Here is a 22,685-nt window from a genome sequence, read left to right on the forward strand (position 1 = left end):
GCCAATGTGCCACATTTGGGGAGTGGACAATTAGGTGAAAACCTGTTAGCTTTAGCAAGCTGCTAAATGGATGCTCCTTGACCGTGCCCACAAACCTCTCAGCTACAGTTTCACAAGAGCAGCGCACATCACCATAGCACAGCAACTAGTATCAACACTGGCATGTCTTCATCGGTTTGTCTGTGTCCCAAACCCTGTGGGGGCGGGGAGGGGCGGGGACAGCAGTGTGGGCCCAGCCTGATGCATACCAAATGCCTGCGGTGTTAGAGGACGGGAACTCTGGAAGCCCCGGCATGTCTTCTGTTGCTGTGCATTATGGTCACCAGACTGCTATGGAGAGAAGCTGATGTTGAGAAGGAACGAAATGGGATAGGGTAGTAACACACGAAAATGCCACAGTGAAGCCCATTACTTCATGTGCTAATTCAGTGAAACTAAGTTGTCTCTTATCCCAAATAACCTACTGAATCTGGGTGTCAAAGACACAAGTTACGGGATGCCTTGGTGTTACTCAAAGGAGCCCTTATTCTTAAAGTTCACAGTAAATAAGTCAAAGCTACCAAAGACAGATGAGCACCCTTAATAAGACCTTTTATAAGGGAAATCCTGGAAAATGGAAAGACAAATTTATACAGACAATGAAAGATTCCATCACAAATACATAGCATTTCTCTTATCTCTAATTTGGAGCAGAAAATAATGATAATAAAAAAAAACAGTTGGGTTATAAGACCCATAAGGTAAAATTTGGTGAGGGCAAAAGAGCCAGACGGGAGTAACCAAACTTTTGGTGCTGTGATGACTGTTGCCAACTGGAGCTAACACCACAGTGGATGGGCACATCTGGGAGGGGCTTCTCTTAACTAAACCACTTTAAATCTGGATCTTTTGAGATAGGAAAATCTGCCTTTAATCTGGGCCACGTCTTCTGCTGGCAGCCTATATAAAGGACACGGAGGAAGGAAGCTTTTATTCTTTGCCTGCTTGCTCTTGCTGGCAAGTCCATTCCTTCACTAGCATTAGGGCCTGCCATTGGATTCTGGCACATACTGAACACCAGTTGAGACATCCAGACTCTTAAACTGAACAACTACTGGACCTTCTGTTGGTAGACAGCCATTGTTGGACCACAGTCTGTAAGCCATTCTAATATACACATTCATTCTATGTTGTGTTCCTCTAGGGACCCTAACTAGTAAAAACATTAAGACCAAAAAAAAAAAAAAAAAAAAATGGCTGAATCAAAATGGAAAGGAATAATTTAATTAAGTGGAAAATTTTAGTAAAATGTAAATAAATGTAAAATTAATTCCATATTGAAGACAAGCTTGACTAGATAGTAAAGCATTATGCAACTAGCTTAAAAATACAAGTAACCTAATAGAAATATAAACATAAATTGTGGACATGTTTGTAAAATAATGACCAGCAAGCAAGAATGAATGAAACTAGGTCTCTCCTTAGTTAGGAAAATATGAATCATAATGAAGATGATGGGAGATGTAGCAGAGTTATACAATGCTTGCTAACTCACATTCTCCAACTAAAAGCCAGGCAATTTCATTAAAACTAAGCATGAGTGACAAGTACAAACCAGAACCCTTACTGTCCTGTGAGACGGGCCAACATGTGGCCAAGATAAAGAACAATGTGACATCACGTAAACCAACGGCTCGCGCTTTGTCACCTGGAGTTCACTGTAGCTCACGCCTCCAGAACACCTGCCACATTTGCTGAGAAAGACGATAAAGAGCACATCCGACAGCATGGGCTCAAAGGAGCAGACACTGCCAGGATCGCTCCTGGGAGGATGGCAGGTGTGATGCTAAATAGCTGTCAGGTGAAGAAGCATGCTGCAGAAGATGACACAGCAGGAAAGGACCTCAAGCTTAAAGAAAAAAAATGCTACCTATCACATATGGATACAAGCATAGCAGAAAGTACAAACCCTCCAACGGGAAGGAAGTGTACAAACTTCAGAACAGTAAACTGTCTCTGAAGAAGGAAGAAGAATAGGTTAGAGAATACAAGAGAAACATTTTTATTTCTTTAAAAAGAAGAATCAAATGTGGCAAAATAGTATGGGAAGAGTACAAGGATTTATATTAATTACTATTTTCTGTATATTTGAAATATTTTGTAATTTGCAAGAATTTAATAAGATAATAATCAAATAACAATTATTCACACCATAGAAATTTGCCATGTGTTAACATTTAAACCACAGAAATGTATATAAATGAGAAAAATAACAATTAAAGGTAAATTATAAAAATTGCTATTTAGTTTGGGGTTTTAAGTAAATTTGTAGTAGGGCTTTGATACTTAGGCCCTTTTGATTTTAAGATCTTGTCATGCTAAAACTTTCAAGGCTGTGTCCTGTCTGTGAGTGTCATCACAGCTAAAGGAGTGAAACCTGAGTGCGGAAACCTGGGTTTCAGTCTTGCTTCTGGGAAGCTTCCTTTAGTGTCGGGGCAGTGCTGAGCTGACAGCTCTCCACACAAATCGTACAGGATGTATTCAGAGTCCCTCCCACCTAACCTGCTGCCCTGTCTCTCTTCTACTTGAACTTTGGGTCAGAAGTCAAGAAGAACCAATACTGGAAGGGTTATAAAGAAAATTTTATTGTAAAGCCACTTTAAAAAGAAAGAATGATTTTCACAGGGCTGTTACACAATCCTTGAGATTCTTGTGTCGGAGGCAGACGTAGAAAGGTAAGAGAATGTTTGAAAGGTTAAGAAGAGGTAGTAGATTTTGATATCTACACTTCACTCCGTCTCCAAACCTCAAGACTGTAAGATGATAAATACTATACAGAAAAAAATCAGGAGACAGACAACCCAATGCTTCACCTGTAGCCCACAGCTCTCACTCTGGACTGCAATCCTGACCAAATTCATACTATTTTCAATAACAGTCATGTTGACCAATTGATGGTAAGCAGTGATTTTATTTGACACGAGTCGCACCCTTCTAATTAAACATTTGTAGAGATGAACTGACCTTTTAGGTGTCCTAACTGCTAGATACGAAATGGAAGACTGTGATAAAATTGGTCTAAGATCTGAACTTCTATACCTCATACTTTGGATGCAGGTTTTAAAGGCAATGGTGCTGTAGCCAAGGCAGTTTTTTACTTGTTTACACACTTCAATCCACTAAGACTTCACTGACTTCATTTCATCAGGCTTGGCGGCACTCACCTTTAATCCCAGAGTTTGGGAGGCAGAGGCAGGCAGATCTCTGAGTTCCAGGCCTGCCCAGAGCTACATAGTGAACTCCTGTCTCAAAACAAAACAAAAAACTAAAGACTTAATTTTATTTAGTACTAAATCCTTCCTTTCTTATGGTTTTAAATAATTAGTCCCCAAATTCCTGATTTGGTGTAATGATGGCCAGTAAGGATAGCGAAATTTGCTACAAAATTTAAAGAGAGTCTCCTTCAGTATTTGGAAATACTGGTTTTTGCAGGTGCCATGCTTTAGAAAGCATACTTATCTGTTCCTTTCTTGATATTCAGCTACCATTTTACTTCACAAATAATCAAATAGCTGCTTACCTCAAATTCCTACTCTCTGGAGACTTACTAAACTAACAACTCCACTCACAAATTTACAATTCAAATCTCATTAACATACGGAAATAATTCTTTCACAAACAAAAGGTCAATGTCATGGATATAATTTATAAATTTCATAATTCTTGACAGAGCCCCTTAGAGTTCAGTTCATTCTTCCGTGTGAGATTTCAGAGCATTCTTCAAAGAGCTCTGGATATGGATGTAAATAGCTTAGTGTCACTTTATCATTAAAATAAGTATGAAAATCAGAGTAACTTTTAATTTTTTTCATCATCATTAACAAACAAATCTTAAGTTTTATCTATGGATGTAAAACAGCTCTCAATTCCTTACACTTGGACTGTTCTACAACACAGACCAACAAACTTGATGATTTATAAGTTATTATATAGCTAATGCTTTCACAAACTTCAGTTCTATAATTTAGGTATTTTTGAGAAGAGATATATTTATTTTTAAATATACAAAGAGACTAAACCATTAATATAAATATTTTCTCTCAAATATGTAATGTTCTCTTGTAAAAGAAAAAGGTTTCAAAAGATTTACAAAGCAATCTCGAAAGAAGTGAGCCTGATTTTAGGTCATATGAGCAGAGATGGCAATTGTATCATGCTCACTGGCTTCTTCAAGTCAGTACTTCAAGATGGAGCCAAATCCAGGGCCTCTGGCTTCACCAATTGCAGGGACAACTTACAATTTAAAAAACCTCAGAAAAAGGTCTCACGACAGAGTGGACAAGTAGATTTGTTGCTAGATGTAAACCATTTGTACTGAAAAAAAAAAGATTTTAATATTAGGATAAATTTTTAAAGCTTTTTTATATGGTAAGCTGTAAATGTAAAATGAAAACGGGAACATACTAAGAATGAACATAACTTTCTGGAGGCTACACTATGACCCTTGGCCCATATACTTAGGCTCCTGCATAGAACTAAGCTAGAAGGAAGAGCTCTGAAGAAATGGCTCAATCACTGTGCTTCAGTATGTTTACAAAGGATAAAAGGCTCTGACGATGAGGATCAGAGTTGAGTCTGGAACCTCCTGACTTGGTCTAGAGCTCACGAGACCGTCAATTCACTGAATGCTAAGAGGTCTATGAGAACACCCACTCATTAAGGAGTTTCATGTTCCGCCTAAGTAAATCACACGTAGTCTTTTACAGACTTTGAAGATTCACTTCTTAATGTCTCCTCCTTCACGCAGACAGGATGTGCAGTGACTAGGGCGTGAGGTCAGAGATCAACTCTGGTCAGCTTGGTTCTCTCCAGGTGCCTTTCCTTCCTGCTGAGCCATCTAACATGCTCTACTCACTGTCTTCCAAATAAAGATCACACAATACACAGCACAAGAAATAGGAGAAGTTTCTCTTTGCCTTACCAAGCAAGCTGAGTGGAACTTTTTCTTGCATGTTCTGCAGGCTTTTTTGGGGAGAGAGTAGTTGAAACCATGAATGACTGAGAAGCAGATCATACAGTCTTCAACCCCCTCGAAACGCTTGTCCACATTGTTCTTCCACAGTGCCAAGCCTTCCATGATGCTTCCATTCTGTCAGTGAAGAGGAAGGAGAGTGACCACACATGGGAAGCCTCCAAAGGTTACTTTATTCAACCCCATAAATTTCAAAGCTGAAATTAATTCTGAAAGAAGATAATCTGGTCGGTTATATTATGTCCTAACTTTCCTAAATAATCTCTGAATTTTTAGGGAAAAAAATTATTTTTTCACAATAAAGACAGTTTTTACAGGAAATTCTGGGGGTTAAAAGTTTAAGTGAGACTCAGGCAGGGGCACAGAAGAAAAGGGAGAATTTGGAAGTGGGTGAACTGAAGCTAAGAGAGTATGAGAAACACTTATAGAAACCATACCTTGTAAAATCATTTAAAAATATGTTTACATAAATATGTACTTTATTTAGGCTTTTTACTAATCTCTGAGAATTTCATAAAATGTATTTTGAACATATCAGCTCCTCCCCAGTCTCCGCTTAGATCTGCCTCCACCTACCTACCTGTAGTAAGGAGGAGTGGGCCGCTTCCCACTGCCTGACTGGCTTACACCCGGGCTAGCAGGCTGCTTGTCGTCCCAGCCACGGGGCTAACTTATGCCCGAAATAATCACACAGAAATCTGTATTAATTAGATTACTGCCTGGCCCATTAGCTCTAGCCTCTTATTGGCTAACTCTCACATCTTGATTCAACCCATTTCTAATAATCAGTATGTCACCACAAGGCCGTAGCTTACCGGGAAAGATTCAGCATGTTTGACCTGACGGCTGGCTCCATGGTGGCTCTCCCTGCCTGCTTTCTTCCTCCCAGAATTCTGTTCTGTCTTCCCCACCTACCTGAGTTCGCCTATCAACTAGGCCAAGGCAGTTTCTTTATTTAACCAATGAAAGTAGCACAGACAGAAGACCCGCCTATACCACCTACCCCTATCCAAACTTTGTATTCTCTTTTAAAAAAAAAAAAAAAAAGTAATTTAAAAACTTTTAATGTAACGCTACCTTTACATGAATGGTTTATTAGCAAGGTCCCAGAGGCCCCCAAACAACAAAGGCTATTACCATTGCCTGTACTGCCCACCAGAACAAGATAAGAATATAACGCACTTTAGTTGTAGAACATAGAGAAATCAAGCTAGAATTGACCTGAACACTTCCTCCCTATTTCATGGTGCCAGAAGTGCTGTGCAGGCCACTGAGGGAGGAAGGACATCAACTGTCTTCCAGCACAGGCAAGATGGCCTGCCTGCTGGTGCAGTAGTGCCAGACTGCTGTGGGGTAACAACAGCTTTCCCCTTGGCTCTGTGGCCTGCTTCACGGGGGAGGGGGTGGGGGAAACTCAAATCCCGTTCTGTAAACCTGATCAAAACGCCACAGCCCTATTACTTTTATTTTGCTAAATGACAAGCATGTTTTTAAACTTCCTTCTAAACACTTATGTTTCAAGCCCACAGATAAGTGATGTTCTTGCTCAAGTGGGCAGCAATATAAAGACTCACAGCTGGTCAAATGCTGAGAGAATAAATGACATTTAACTGCTATACCATGAGTGAGGCATCTGCATCAACCACTCAGAGCTTAGGGGACATCCTGGAAGAGGAGCAGAAAGACTGTAAGCACCAGAGGATATGAGAAATGCTGTCCTCTGATGGACAGGACATGGCTCCTGCACTTAAGAACCCATTGCACCTAGGGCAACCTGCACAAGGTCAAGCCAACAAGATCAGCAAGTGCAGCAGGCAGCGCTAAGTGGACTCAGTGCGGGATGGACGGCTATGACATAAAAGAGATGAGAGGGGGAGGCAGGTGAGCTGCGTGTCTGCAGCAGCGAGTCGGGGAGGGAACATAAGAGTGGGTGTGCTCAACATACACTGAAAAAACAGAAGGTGGTCTTTAAAAACATAGAAAAAGACATTAAAGCTTTGAACCAATACTCTAAGTGTTACGCTCTTCTATAGTGAAATGAAGTCGTTGAGAATAGCTTTTCTAATTTTTAACTGACAGTGATGACATCTGGCCTCAACTTACATAACGGAATGCAAAATTGCTTTAAAATAACTTCCTTTACTGTAAAGTACTTAATATATATGTATGTATGTATGTATGTATGTATGTATGTATGTATGTATGTATGTACGTACACACACACACACACTTTACAACATACACATAAAACCTGAGATTTATATTAGTTTAAAGCTCAAAGGAAAGTTTAAATGCAGGATAAAAGCAACTGTGAAAACACTCATCAACCTAGTCCCTCTTAAGACAGTCCCTCAATTTCTTTAATTCCAAATGTTGTTCTATATCTTCTGCAATGTCAGTGGAATAAAGCCCATCCCTGCCGAATAACAGAAAATTAATAACAGAGTTTTGAACATTAAAGCAGAGATGGCAGCTTTAGGTTACTTAAGAATGTATTTGTGCCAGGCTGTGGTGGCGCATGCCTTTAATCCCAGAGCTTGGGAGGCAGAGGCAGGAGGAGCTCTGTGAGTTCGAGGCCAGCCTGGTCTACAGCTCGAGTTCCAAGACAGGCTCCAAAGCTACAAAGAAACCCTGTCTCGAAAATCCAAAATAGAAACAACAAAAAGTATTTGTGTTTAGTCAGGAACTTTTAATTCCCACATTAAGCAGAGATTATACTTTGTGTTCAGCTGCTCCTCAAACAGATGGTCTCTGATCTGAAAGGCAAACGTAAGCAAAACCATTACCTGGTGCGTGAGGTAAGTGCTTAACTGCAGCATCCAGTTGCGCCACTGCTGCACAGCCACCCCAATTCTTTTCCCACTTTCCACTGTTATGGAACCCAATGGATAGTTGGAGGGCAGCTGTATTATGAGCTCGATGACTATGTCTTCGATGGTGTATGTAGCCATCACTTCTCGAGTAGTAGCTCGTGCTTTAACCTACAATGCAAGAAAGGTATTTCTTCTTTGCCAAAGAGCTTCCCGTTATTCAAAAACCAAAACACTTTGATAGATCAACTAACAGCTGAAGACTACCTAGAGAATAAAAGACATAAACACATGATTTATCTGATACCAGGCATTTAAAAAGTAGGTTTAAGAGCCTGGAATGTGGCAGAGTGTGATGTTTCTTGCCTTTAATCCCAGCACTCTGAAGGCAGAGGCAGATAGATGTTTGTGATCTAGACTCATTCATCTACATTCTGCTGAGCCAAGGCTACAAGTGAGACCCTGTCTCAAAAAATAAAAGATTTTACATGCTTTTAGTGTCTCTTTATATTTATAGTTTGTCTTACAATTGCTGATAAAAAGTACCTAAGTGTAGTAGGTTTTAACCCAGCAAAGCATTGCTCAACAGTCGAAAGGCACCCACAGTGTTAAGTCAGCTGGATGCCGACTGTCTTTCTTGACACAAAGGAATCAGAAAATAAGGTAGATAAATTCTATAAATTCTGAATCAAAGGTTACAACTTGTGATGACATAAGCAATCAAAGATATCAAAAGTATTTGTTTTCTGGAGAAAGTTAAGACAATACTAACCGTCATGCCATTGAATAGCTGTGTACTGGTTTGTACAGAAGATATTTCTTGAAAAGAAAGAACACTACTGACATACTTGCTTGTGAATCTATCTACAATATTGAAAACCCGCTTCTCACTGCTATTCCACCAGAGCCTAACCATGGCAGGCAGGTCTTTTAGAGTCATGTGGTAGACTGAGCACGCCAGGTGTGGGATGTGGTACGGGAGAGTTGCTGTTCCTGAGGAAAAACAAATTCCAGTTAGTGATATGCACTTCTCACCTAGAAGAGCTGACTAACAATATAGTCCTTAGCAAGCCACCACCATCAGTCAACAGAGAAAGACTGTTAATATCCTCCCATACACTCCAAAGGAATCACATCAGTGACAAGACTTAAGAGTGAAAACCCCATGGACACAGAAGAGTCTAGAGATAACATCCTATGTTTCACACGAAAGACCACAAATGAAATGGGACAAGCATTTTTTAAAAAGAATCAGTTAAGGTTGTTGGGTTTTTTTCTTTTCCTTTTTTACTTATAAAAGTAAGTTGCAGCTGAGCAGTGGTGGCACATACCTTTCATCTTAGCACTCAGGAGGCAGAGATAGGCTGATCTATGAGTTCAAGGCCAGCCTGGTCTACAGAGTGAGTTCTAGGACAGTCAAGGCTGTTAGACTGAGAAACTGTCTTTAAAAACAAAAACAAACAACCGAGGATCCCAGGATCTGAACAGACAGCTTAATGGTTAAGAGCATTTGTTGCTCTGCAGAGGAACTAGATTCCCAGCAGGTAGATGGCAGTTCACAACTGTCTGTAATTCCAGTTCTAGGGAACAGACCCCCTCCTTCTGGCCTTTGTGGACAGAAACATGGTACAGATGCATGCAGGAAAAACACTCATACAGATTAAATAAAAATAAGCCTAGAAAGCTAAAAAAAAAAAAAAAAAGAAGAAGAAGGAACACCCAATCTTCCCACCATGTGGTACACCATCAGATAAAGGAGTTTTAGCAGTTCTTTTTTTTTTAATATTTATTTGTTTGTTTGTTTATTATATATACAATATTCTGTCTGTGTGTATGCCTGCAGGCCAGAAGAGGGCACCAGACCTCATTACAGATGGTTATGAGCCACCATGTGGTTGCTGGGAATTGAACTCAGGACCTTTGGAAGAGCAGGCAATGCTCTTAACCTCTGAGCCATCTCTCCAGCCCCTTAGCAGTTCTTCATAGATAAATTTATAATTATGAAAATAGAGCCAGGTGTACTACGTGTCTATATCCTTAACTAAAACCCAAGTTTTCAGGTGAAGAACACAAACTTCTAACTTATTTTTATTCCATTAATTAAATATAGCTGGGCATGGTGATACGTGCCTTTAATCCCAGAAGTAGACAGGTGAATTCAAGGCCATCCTGGCCTATAGAATTCCAGGCTATCTAAAGCCACAGTGAAACCTTGTCTTCAAAAACAAAAACAAATAAACCTCATACAGAATACTAAACTTCAAAAACAAATGAAATTCTTTACAACCTCATCTATAAGATCCAGGAATCTGTCCTATTGGATAAATTTGTAAAATCCTGCATTTCAGCACACACAGGTAAGATTTCCATTTGGGATTATCCTCCATAGCTCCAGGAACTTTAGTATAACTTGGTTTTATCAAGGCTCTAAGAAAGATACACACATGTAGACCACTGACCTCTAATACTCAGCTGAAGTTCCTCAGTGAAGAATGTTTTGGGGTCCTTATTTGATACCTCAATAGCTGTCTCTCCATAAGTAGGATTCTCTGGCATAAGTCTGAACAGATGATAGAGTAATTTATTCAAACTCTTTGTTTTCCTAAGGTACATTGAATACAGAGCACGAAGCTGGTGGAAAGCAAAGAATGTATTAGTAAAGTCAACTAAACCAAGACAAAAGACAGACTCTAACAGATTACTGTGCTCCATGAGCTGCATCTCAACACGGAGCTCTACTTGTGCTGTAGGGCAGAGGCAGAGCACGACCATGCACTGAGAGGGAATCTCATCCCCGGCCCCAACAAAAGAGAGAGAGTGCTGGGGGCTCCAGTGCAGAGGCCTCCTACAAAGGATACGCACATCTTTATTTCCTAAGACGACACGACATGGTACTGCATGTTTCCTTATAAACCAGCAGTGCCATTATTAGATGTATGCTTCTAATATTTTTCTCAAGTCATTTTCCCATCCTTACAGCCAAACTGGTTTGTAGGCTCTATTTGAGCCAAGAATGTGTAGTTGCTATTCCCCACAGATGACTAACTCACACCCTCCCACACATTTCTTCCACACCACAGTCTTTAATCTTGCAAATTCCTGAGTAAAACTAATCTCATTTTCAAGATTAACTTTATATCAAATATTATAGCATTCTTTTAGAACAGAACACACGGATGAGTAACCCAAAATGTCTTTAATTGTTTACCACCAAACAGGAAATTCTATATAAAAATATGGATTTATAGTCCCTCTTGAAATTAGGAAAATCTGGCACCCTGGGAGCACCCCAGAACTCTGTGTGATTCTCATGTTTCATAACTACTTGTCTCTCAATAACTCCGCCTGCGCTTCCCACATCTTCACTGCTCTGGTCTCTGCAACAGTTCCATCAGGACTCCTTTCTTTGTGCCACACAGCTCACACCTAAAATCTGGAGCTGGTTCTGTAGGCATGCTGACAAAACACCTTTGCAATGAAGACATCTAGACACAGAACTGGTGTGGGAAGTCCTTCTGTCTATGTGTTGCTTTTATTGGCTAATGAATAAAGAAGCTACTTTCGGCCAATGACTTAACAGAACCTAGCCAGGCTGGAAGAGATATATAGAGAGCGAGCCGGCAGAGTCAGCGAGACTCCATGAAGCCACCAGAGAAAGATGCAAACCGCCAGCAGGAACCCTGTCAGTAGGCCATGAGCCTCATGGTGAAATATAAAATAATAGAAATTAATTTTTCAATAATTTAAGATATGAGTAAGCTAGCAATATGTTTAAGCAATTGAACAGTGTTGCAAATAATATGGTTTCTGTGTGATTATTTCGAGTCAGGGAACAAACAAGCGGCCTCCTACTACAGAGACTCTTTACAGAGTATTCAAGCTTTACACCACCCAGTATGCCAGCACAGGCATTAACATGCCTAAGGGAGCACGGCACATGACTTGTGACAAGCACCTCTGCTGAAAATTAATCAGGAAAGAGCAATCAGATGAACCCAAATTGTGCAACACGAAAAACAAAGGGTTAATTGCTTTTGTAAAGCATCCTGATGTCAATGCCATATTTTCAAGTAATAAACAGATAAAAGTAAATACAGAGGTCAACAAGATGGCTCACTTTGACAGGCCACACAAGCCGACATCCTAAGTGCATTCCCTTCCGTGTGCTCCATGGTTGATTCCAACACTGCATTAAAAACTGCAGGTGTCAGCCGGGGCGGTGGTGGCACACACCTATAATCCCGGAACTTGAGAGGTAGAGGCAAATGGATCAGAAGTTCAAGGACATCCTAGACTACTTCATGAAACTGAGGCCAGCCTTGGCTACATGGAACTGTCTCAAAATACAAATATCAAGGTGTAGTTGGTTATTATCCTTCCCCCCCCTCCCCGGCTCTTTTGTTCCTTACTCTTTGGGGACAGGGGGTACTACCCATCTCCCAAATAAATCACACAGAGGCTTATTATTATTCATAAATGCCCAGCCTTAGCTTGGCTTGTTTCTTAAATTATCCTATCTACCTTTTGCCTCTGGGCTTTTCCCTTTCTTACTTTTGCTCTCATTCCATGATTGGCGGTGTCTGGGTGGCTGGCCACTAGCGTCCTCCTTTCCTTGTTCTCTTATTCCTTGATTTCTTCTTCCCAGATTTATTCTCTCTGCCTCCCAGCCCCACCTGTCCTTGCTCCTGCCTACCTACTGGCTGTTCAAGATCTTTATTAAACAATAAGACACTTTAGTCAGGCAAAGCATCATAGTTTCACAGAGTTAAACAAAAGCAACCAACATAAAAGAATGCAACATATCTTTGCATCATTAAAACAAATGTTCCACAGCATAAATAAATGTAAATAATATCTTAAAATAATATTCCACAACAGCAGAGGGTTACATAAACAGCTCAATGGTTAAAAGTGTGTGCAGCTCTTCCAGAGGATCTTAGTTTGGTTCCCAGCACCATGTCAGGCAGCTCATAACTACCTGTAACTCTAGTTCCAGAGGCTCTGGGCACCCACCGCTCACTATCACTACATATATACATAATCAAAAATTAAGTAAAGCCTTTAAGAAAAATCAGATAAAAATTCTATCTCTGTGGGTGTGGTTTTTATGTATTATTGTTGTAACAGTTTGAAAGCCCAGATGTGATGCTGGCATATCTCTGTCACCCCAGCACTTGGGAAGGGAAGGCAGAAATACTGTCATACTGCCACAGCTGAAACTAGCCTGGGCTAAACAGGAAGTTCCAAGTCAGTCCGGTCTGTACAGTGAGACATTAAAAAAAAAAAAAAAAAAAGCTGGAAGGAAGGATGACTCCTAAGTTCAGACCACCTGCTGCTCTTGCAGATGCAGGGCAGCTCACATCCTCCAGTCCCTCCAGCTACACAGGACCCGACTGACATTCTATATCCTCTTCTGGCCTCTGAAGGTGTTCACACTTACAAGCTCATACCAAGACACAAACACACAGAAATCAACATGTTTAAGACACTGGATAGAAGTTCATGTATTGGAAGGGTTAATACTGTGAAAATGGCCATCCTGTTATAAGCAGTCCACATATTCAACACAATCCCCATCAAAATTCTAACAATCTCAGAAATTGAAATAAAGATCTTCAACTTCATGTTGAAAAACAAACAAACAAAAAACGGAGAATAGCTAAGGCCATCCCGAATAATAAAAGAACTGCTGGGCAAATCACCATCCCAGAGTTCAAGTTGTATCATAAAGCTATTTTAATACCAACAGCATGGTATTGGTATAAAAATAGATATATCTATCAATGGAATGGAATTGAAGATCCAGAAAACACTCCACACACCTATGGACATCGATTTTTAATAAAGCAGCCAAAAGTACACACTGGAAAGAAAAAAAAAAAAGCATCTTCAACAGTCTTGGTCAACCTGATATCTGCGTGTAGAATGAATTAGATTCCTATCTATCACAATGCAAAAAACTCAACTCCAGATGGACCAAAGACCTTGACAGAAGACCAGATATGCTTATTCTGATAAAAGAGTAAATAGGGAGCCAGGCAGCAGTGGCACAAGCCTTTAGTCCCAGCATTGGGGAGACAGAGGCAGGTAGATCTCTGTGAGTTCAAGGCCAGCCTGGTCTACAAAGCACAGAGAGTCAGGGCTACACACAGAGAAACCCTGTCTCAAAACAAAAGAGAAAGAAGAAAAAGAGAGAAAAAATAAAATAATGGTTTTGAATTTATTGACACAGGAAAGGGCTTTCTGAACAGTACACTAATAGCACAGGCACTAAGAGCAACAATTCATAAATGCATGCAGGATGTTGCGGGATATTTGATCATATTATGTGAAAGGTGCCTTCTGATTCGTTTAATAAAGAGCAGAATGACCAATAGCTAAGCAGGAGAGAGTAGGTAAACTTCTGAGAAGAGAAACACAGAGGATGAATCTAGATACATGGGAGACACCAAAGAGACATGGAGGAGATTGGACATATATAATAGAAGAGAGGTAAAAAGACACATGGCAGAGCATAGATAAATAGAAATAGGTTAATTTAAGTTATAAGAGCTGGCTGGGAACAAGACTAAGCTAAAGGTCAAGCTTTCATATTTAAGTTTCTTTGTCATTATTTGGGAACTGGTGGTCCAAGACCATCTGACAAGAAAGACCTATTACATGGAACCTCATGAAGCTAAAAAGTTTCTGCACAGCAAATAACACAATCAATCAGGCAAAGCGGAAGAATGGAGAAAAAATCTTTACCAAATATACATCTGATAAAGGGTTAGTATCTAGAATACTTTACAAAACAAAAAGACGTCAAGAAACAACCCAGTTTTAAAATGGGGTATGGAACTAAACAGGGAGTTCTCAAAAGATGAAATACAAGCAGCTGAGAAACACTTAAAGAAATGTTCAATATCTTTAGCCATCAGGGAAATGCAAATTAGAACTATTTTGAAATGTCATCTTACCCATAGTCAGAATGGCTAAGGTCAATAAAATAACAGATGCCGGTGAGGATGCAGGGGAAGAATACTTATTCACTGCTGGTGGGAGTGCAAACTTGTACAGCCTCTACAGAAAGCAGTGTGGATGTTTCTCAAAACGCTAAAAATTGATCTACCATTTGATCCAGCTACCCCACTGTACGGCATACCCACTTCTTACTACAGAGACATTTGCTCATCCATGTTCATTGCTGCTCCATTCATAATAATCAGATTTTGGAAACAGCCTAGACGTCCATCAAATGATGAATGCATAAAGAACATGTGGGTGCACTTTCTCAATGGAATATTATTTGGCTGAAGTTTACAGGTAAATGATGGAGTCAGAAACAAGTATCCTGAGTGAGTGACCCAGACCCAAAAAGGCAAATATTGTATGCTTTCTATTGTATGTGAACATTACCTTTTAAGCTTTAGATATGTGTGTTTTAATACAAATAACCAAAAGTTATGTACCTAATAAGTGACCAAGGGAGGAGAAGATCTCCCAAGGAAGAGAAAATAAATAGAATATAGTGTTACAGAGAGATGAAGACATAGGAGGATTATGGGGAGGGTGATGGAAGAGAAGTATAAAGAAATAAATATGGAGAGAGAAAACGCTAACAGCCCTTTTGAAAAGTCATATGGAAAACTACTATTATAGAAGATTCCTAAAACATATACATATATAATAGGAATTTGGATGGAGTAGTTACCATATAAATGGAGAGAGAAGGGCCCAACCAGACATTATATGCCAAGTAAAACCCCCAGTGCCAGGAATCAGTTACATTTTCTTGAGTCAAAGGGGTTCCACCGACCCTTTCAAACAGTATAGGCTATTTCCACAACCTGATGGAAAGGCCCCATTGTTGAAGATATGGCTTAAGTCAAGAAACATGGAGGAATAGAGTCAGTGGCCAACCATAAGTTTCCCTCCTACTGCATAGTGTCCGTGGTCCTGGACCTACAAGAGCAACCTGCTTCCATGACGTACTATACGATAGTGCCACAAATTTTATGGGAGTAAACAACTTTTTTTTTTTTTTTAAATTTAAAGCCTACTCCCTAAGATAGAACCCACACCTGCCTGATACTGCCAAGGTGGCCAAGTACATCAAACTAGAGAGGTCATGGGCAGGCCCAGGAAAAAGGCACTTTTATTCTGCTGAAGGAACATAACAATAAAATGGCTCCTAATGGCATACTGCTATAATATTACATCAGTGTATCACTCAGCCCCCGGCACAGAAGCTTCTTCCTTGTAGTAGATGGTAATTAACAAAGAGATCTACCACTGGGCAATGTGCAGAGTGAGAAACTTCGGGGAACTCGGCCCTAAGTGGGATTCTTTATCAAGCACCTCCCCTCAAGGCTCAGGCACGTATGTGAAGAGGCAGCAGGAAGACGGTAGAGCCCGAGGTGCCGGATGACTCACCCAGGCACAGCAGGATACACTATGAACTCACTGACACTGGGACAGTTCAAACCAAAGCCCAGCTCAGAAAAGAGGAAGCCATTTGTGACTGACATCTGCAGGGAGAGTAAAGTCAGTTCCCTCCTGTGGAGAGTCACTGTGCGTATCTGCCCCACTTCAGGGCAGAGGGCAGGCCACACAAGACAGACTCCAGGGCTTCCAGTGGGGGGGGGGAAGGTATGGGGACAGTTGTGGGAGGGAAAAGAATATGATTAAAATATATTGTCTGTAAATTTTTTTTTCCGCTGTTTTTTTTTTTGGTTTTTTTGGGTTTTTTTTTTTGTTTGTTTGTTTTTTTTTTTTTGGTTTTTCGAGACAGGGTTTCTTTGTGGTTTTGGAGCCTGTCCTGGAACTAGCTCTTGTAGACCAGGCTGGTCTCAAACTCACAGAGATCCTCCTGCCTCTGCCTCCCGAGTGCTGGGATTAAAGGTGTGCGCCACCACCGCCCAGATCACCTGTACATTTTTTAAACTTATTTATTTTATTTCATGTGCATTAGTGTATTGTCTGCATGTATGTCTATGTGAGGGTCTCAGGTCCTCTGGAATCACAGACAGTTGTAAGCTGCCATGTGTGTGCCAGGAATTGAATCCTGGTCCTCTAGAAGAGTAGTCAGTGCTCTTAACCACTGAGCCATCTCTCCAACCCAACTTGTAAATTTAAAAAAAAAAATAGAAGTTTATCGATCATATCAATGACCAAAATAAAAACATGACTATGACCCAGAAAATCCCCCTTTGGGGTTGATGATGCAAGAAAAATGAAAATTTACCCTCACAAAAAGACATACACATGAGTCGCTTACAACAATATTTAACGACAGCCCAGAAGTGGCAATATCCTAAATGCTTATCAACAGAACAACAAAATGTGGTAGCACACACAGCAGAACACTCTCCAGCCAGACATGGTGGTCCACATGAATTCAAGGGTGGCTACACAGGGAACCAACCCAGGCAATTTAATGAGATGTGCTATGGAGCCCCTGGAGGAGGAAGAGGCTGGGGGATGACTGCTAGGTGCCACAGTATGGACGGGGTGCTAAGCTCTGAGGATAACAGCAGCTTCCTAACTGCAACTAATCTAACACATGAAGTCTGTACTCCACACAGGGGAATGTCACTAAAAAGCTACGAAACGTGTACAGGAATGGTCCATGACACCCCATGATCTGTAACTGTTATGTTTTGATGCATCTGTTAAAATAACATACTTCTAACAACTGGAATAAAATGCATATGGGTTTGTTTCCACTTCAGTCCAATGTGCTAAGGATTTTTTGAGAAGGTAAGATAACCCACGATTACATTTTTTTACACACTCTCGATTCATTTCAGAATTCAGCTCATTGGAATAATGTATTGTGTCACTCTGATTGTTCCCATTTCAGGCTAAATAGGAAATGCTGGTCATGCACAGGACCCGCACAGGTCTGCGCCAGATAGGGTCCTAGAGCTAGAAGTTGGCACACACACACACACCACACACACCCTAACCCAGAAGCTATTTCCAATTGATAAACCATGTGCAAATGAAAAAAATTAGTTTTCTCTAAGAAAGTCCCACTGAGGAAACAAACTGGTCCCACGCCAGCAGTAGATGACCAACAGAAATGAACTCCATGGCATCTTTGGAGGGTTTGTGTTTGTTTTTTGTCTCATAATGTTAAGTCAGGGCAGTCTATTGTTGCTGTCTGTTTTTTGCTTTTTTTTTTCTTTTTCTACTTTGCAGGTCCTTTGTGTATATATTATGGGTTTCAGTTTTCAGATTCTACTGGGATTCCTGAGTGTGTAAATATGTGTGCATGTTTCTTGTTTTTTTTTTCCCCCTCTGGCCTTTTCTTGATTGCTTTGTCCTATTCTAATTTGGCTTTGATCTCTCTTATTTTAGTTATCATTCCTTGGATGCCTGTTTGTTTTCTAAGGAGAAGCAGAAAGGGTGTGGACTGGACGGAGGACATAGGGAGGATGGGAAGCAGTAGGGGAAGGAAGACTATAATCAGCATATATTATAAAAAAGTTATTTTCAAGAAAAGAAAAAAATACTGCTGTTGCTGGGCCCGTGGTACACACCTTTAATCCCAGCATTTTCAAGAAGAGGCAGGGGGCTCTTGTGAGTTCCAAGCCACAGCTGCACAGAAGACCTTGTCTTAAAAAGAAGAGCTTCTGCGCAGTCTTCTTGAGTTTCTGCCTCTACCTTGAAATCAAAGTTGCGCCTCAGGACCACTTTCCAGGTGTAGGACAAGTGGTGACTTTAAGGGGTCAGATTTCACTAGGAGGTGGTGGTGGCACACACCAGACGCAGGTGGATTTCTGTGAGTTCAAGGCCAGCCTGGTCTACAGAGTGAGTTCCAGGGCAGTTAAGGCTACACAGAGAAAGCCTATCTTGGGGGAGTGGGGGAGTACACAAATGATTTCATACACACCAAACTCTGAATTTGCTGTCATTTTTTGGATATCAACAATATTTTTGGAACACATATAAACATTCCACAAGAGACAGCATCAGTAAATAACAGCATTAAGTACTAACCCTAAAAGCAGGCTGGACAAGAATAAAATTTCTGTTTAGTAATAAGACCAATGTTGCCCCTGGTGTGATCTTCTCCTAAAATACACAAATAGAAGAATGTACAAACTTGCCAGGCAGTGGTGGTGCTCGTCTTTAATCCCAGCACTCGGGAAGCAGGAAGTAGGTGAATTAAAAAAAAAAAAAAAAAAAAAAAAAAAAGGACAATGTTGGCCAGGCTGTAGTGGTGCACATTTTCAATCCCAGCACTCTGGGGTAGAGACAGGCACAATCCTGAGTATTCTAGGACACCCTGATCTACAAAACGAGTTCCAGGACAGCAAAGGCTAGACAGAGAAGCCCTATCTCAAAAACAAAAACAAAGACAAAAAAAAAAGTGTACAAACTAATATATTTGTACTAAGGCATGGGTATAAACAACAAGTATAATTTAAAAGTTCGGAAAAGAATGTCAAAAGCAGTTACGTACACTTTGAACAAGAAGTGCTCAGCTGAGCATTTTTGTGCTGAGGCTAACAGAGACACCAAGGCTGATTAAACCAGTCTGACAATGAGATGAAAGTGAACACCTTTAATCCCAGCACTCAGGGGCCTCAGGCAGGATAAAGATCCCTTTTGCTGTCTGCTTATTCTTAGATAGAGTGTGAGTGTCCCTGAAGAAATAAAAGGTAAAATTGTACAGGACAGCACACACCTACAATGCTAGACTTGAAGAGGCTGAGGCAGCAGATCTGAGTTGAAGTCCAGTCTGGATTACACAAAGAGATTCTACCTGAAGAATGAAAGAAGGAAAGAGGATGATAGAGGCAGAGAAGCAGGAAAAGGAGGGGGTGAAAGACGTCCATCTCTCTTCTCAACTGTGAGCTAACAGCGACATCTAGTGGCCGATGCAGGAACTGAATATTATTAGGCTATTTCACTGGATTCAAGTCTGGACACAGAGGCCATACAGCTCATGCATGACACTGGGTAGTTTTCGAAGCCTGTGGTTTTCAGTGATGTAGCAAGTGAATCTCTATAGTAAGCCAAGCTGGGAGGTGGTGGTGCACACTTTAATCCCAGCACTCGGGAGGCAGTGGCGGACAAATCTCTGAATTCAAGGCCAGCCTGGTCTACAGAGTGAGTTCTATGACAGCCTGGGCTACAAAGAGAAGCCCTGTCTTGAAAAACAAACAAATGAGATGGTGGCTTCTAGAACTGCAAGACCTAATTCCAATTCTCTAAAATCACTGTTAGTACAAAGTTAAATCATAAAAGGATCTTTTCCTAAAGTCTAGAAATTAGCTGACTGCATCCTGTTAGGAGAAAACAATGGTCCACACCCATTTCCAAGATTCACTCTGGGGGGCGGGGGACTGCGTGCATTTGGAAGAGTAAGAAAGTAGCAACAGGGGGCTGAAGAGATGGCTCAGGGGTTAAGAGCACTTACTATTCTTCTAAAGGACCTAGATTCAATTCCCAGCACCCACATGGCTGCTCACACTGCCTGTGACTCCAGTTCCTGGGAATCCAACACCCTTACAGACATACAGGTCTGTTGGTGCAGGCAAAAACACCAATGCACATAAAATAAAAATAAATATTAAAAAAAAAAGTAGCAACAATTTTGACCGCAGGTAATGACCCTGGCTGGTCAGGGTTTTATTAAAACGTAGGGCATCCCCACTGTGAGTCAAAAAAACAGGAAGGTTCTTTGAGAAAGACATGTCAGCACAACAGTCCAAAGTCGCCACGTGGTTTACTTCATAGCACCCCACCACTCCAAAGATGTCCTGGTTCTATTTACCTGAGACGAAGCAGCTTTGAAGAAAGTAAGTATTAGTTTCCACGTAAGGAGGTATCCCAGAACATAGCAGAAATCTTCGCTCAGTGGCTTAATGGTAACGATCTGCCCCACAGGAACACAGCCCAGGACATTCTCCAGAAGGTCCTCTTGAGTGCTAAGAAGAGACATCAGTGCTGCCGGCGGTGACCTGGGAGACGACAAGTACCATTTACTTGTCTCACAATTTATTTGAAAACTAACAAGCATTTTAAAAAAAAATCCTCTATTTTCCAAAAACATGTTCCCATGCTATAAAAACAGACACTAGAAGTCAACACCTGATCACAGCTGCAGAAAACTCCTACTGTATAAGAAAACAAGTTACGTGGTCAGAGAAGCAGTTGGTCCAGGCAGAAGCGGGTCAGGGAACCATCGGGCTTCGTGTCTTACCAATGGGGGAGGAGGAGGGCTAAGCTTCACCTTACTGTCCACTTCCGGTTCCTACTGTCTGCTCACTTTACAGTTGGAACATGTCAAAAATCATCACAATTTATCCGATCCTTTTCATTTTAATCAGAGCGTCTCTCTCTGAGAAGCTTGACATGCCCGTTAATTCACAGCATGGTTCACTGTCTTTATGGGATCACCTCACTCAGTACCATTCTCATGTGAACTCAAGAGTCTTCAAACTCTTCCCCACAGCCCTCTAGCCTGGTTCTTTCATTTTTGTGCAAGTTTCCCTGTGGGCTATATGTGGCATATGCATGCATTTGCCCAGATCATATGCATGTGGAGGCCAGTAGAGAACATCAGGTTTCTCCCTTTATCACTTCAGACAAGGTCTCCTCTCTGAACCCAACACTTGACACTCACTGTTTAGGCTACTCTGGCTGGCAGTAATCCCTGGGCACCTGCCTGTCTGACCCCCCTGCCCTCAATCTTGAGTTAACAGGCACATCTGGCCATGCTTGGCTTTTAAGCAGGTACTGGGGATTTCAACTGGGGTGCTCATGCTTCATGGAAAGGGTTCTTACCTACTGACCCAATTCCCTGGCCAATAACACCATTTCTAACACCATCTCTTATCCTGCCCCTTACATACTGTTGTAGCTTCTTCCACTATATCCTCCCTGCTTTGTACAGAATAGTTCGTTTTGACTCCCACTGAACAAATGAGAACTACTTGTGAGCTTGGTATAGTCCAGGAAGCATTTTGGGTGATATGGGAAGTGGAGCAGGAAACAGAAATTCTTTCTCTCATAGAGTTTGCTGAATAACTGAATAAAACAGCGACACACACTCACCATTTCCCATGTACATCTGAGCAGTCACACTTTGGTGTCTTTGCCCAGTGTACCTGACACACACTATACAGTCTACCACAGCGCAGCAGCATCCACTAGATTGCAAGCCCCTTATAGTTGGACTTTCCTCTGGGCTGCCAGCTCACAAAAAACGACATGGAGACTTATTATTAACTATAAAAGCTCAGCCTATAGCTTAGGCTTTTCCCCAACTAGCTCTTATAACTTAAGTTAATCTGTTTCTATTAATCTACATTCTGCCATGTGGCTCAGTTACCTCTCCTCTGTTCCATATGTCCAACTTCTTCAGTGTCTCGCAGTGTCTCCCCACCTTTCTTTTTCCCAGAGTCCCTCTCTGTCCCAGAAGTCCCACCTATTCTCTCCTGCCTAGCTGCTGGCCATTCAGCTTTTTATTAAACCAATCACAATGACACATCTTCACAAAGGGTAAACAAATGCTCCACAACAGCCCTTACCAAAAATAATGTGCTTACTAAACATTGTACTTACCCCTCTGCACTTAAATTCTGTGGACAAAACAGGGCTCAACAGATACCTGAACTACCTCACTATTTCCACAGCTACCACATAGCCAGAGAAAGTTTTTATGAACTGGAGCGCACAGAACTATGTTCCATCGCAATTAAGAGAGAAAGTATGGGGTCTGGTGATATGGCTCAATAGTTAAGAGCACTGTATGCTATTGCAGAGGACCGAGATTTGAGTCCTGGCACCCACATGGCAACTCACAATCATCTATCAACCTCAGTTCCAGGAGGACACTCTTTAGCCCTCCGAGGGCACTGATATAT

General features: G+C 41.1%; 1 protein-coding gene across 1 annotated transcript in view; it reads right to left on the minus strand.

Moving 5' to 3' along the window:
* Window positions 1-4,008: 4,008 nt before the first annotated feature.
* Window positions 4,009-22,685, minus strand: part of Ltn1 (listerin E3 ubiquitin protein ligase 1) — a 62,003-nt gene continuing 43,326 nt past the window's right edge. Inside the window, 6 exon segments of the mRNA XM_050138755.1 lie at window positions 4,009-4,353; window positions 4,961-5,128; window positions 7,798-7,992; window positions 8,594-8,814; window positions 10,281-10,452; window positions 20,591-20,777. Coding sequence (XP_049994712.1) covers window positions 4,291-4,353; window positions 4,961-5,128; window positions 7,798-7,992; window positions 8,594-8,814; window positions 10,281-10,452; window positions 20,591-20,777 — 1,006 coding nt within the window. The 3' untranslated portion in view covers window positions 4,009-4,290.

The sequence above is a fragment of the Alexandromys fortis genome, unplaced genomic scaffold, assembly GCF_014885135.2.
Source record: "Alexandromys fortis isolate MF-2015 unplaced genomic scaffold, M_Fortis_MF-2015_v1.1 scaffold_11, whole genome shotgun sequence".
Lineage (NCBI taxonomy): Eukaryota > Metazoa > Chordata > Mammalia > Rodentia > Cricetidae > Alexandromys > Alexandromys fortis.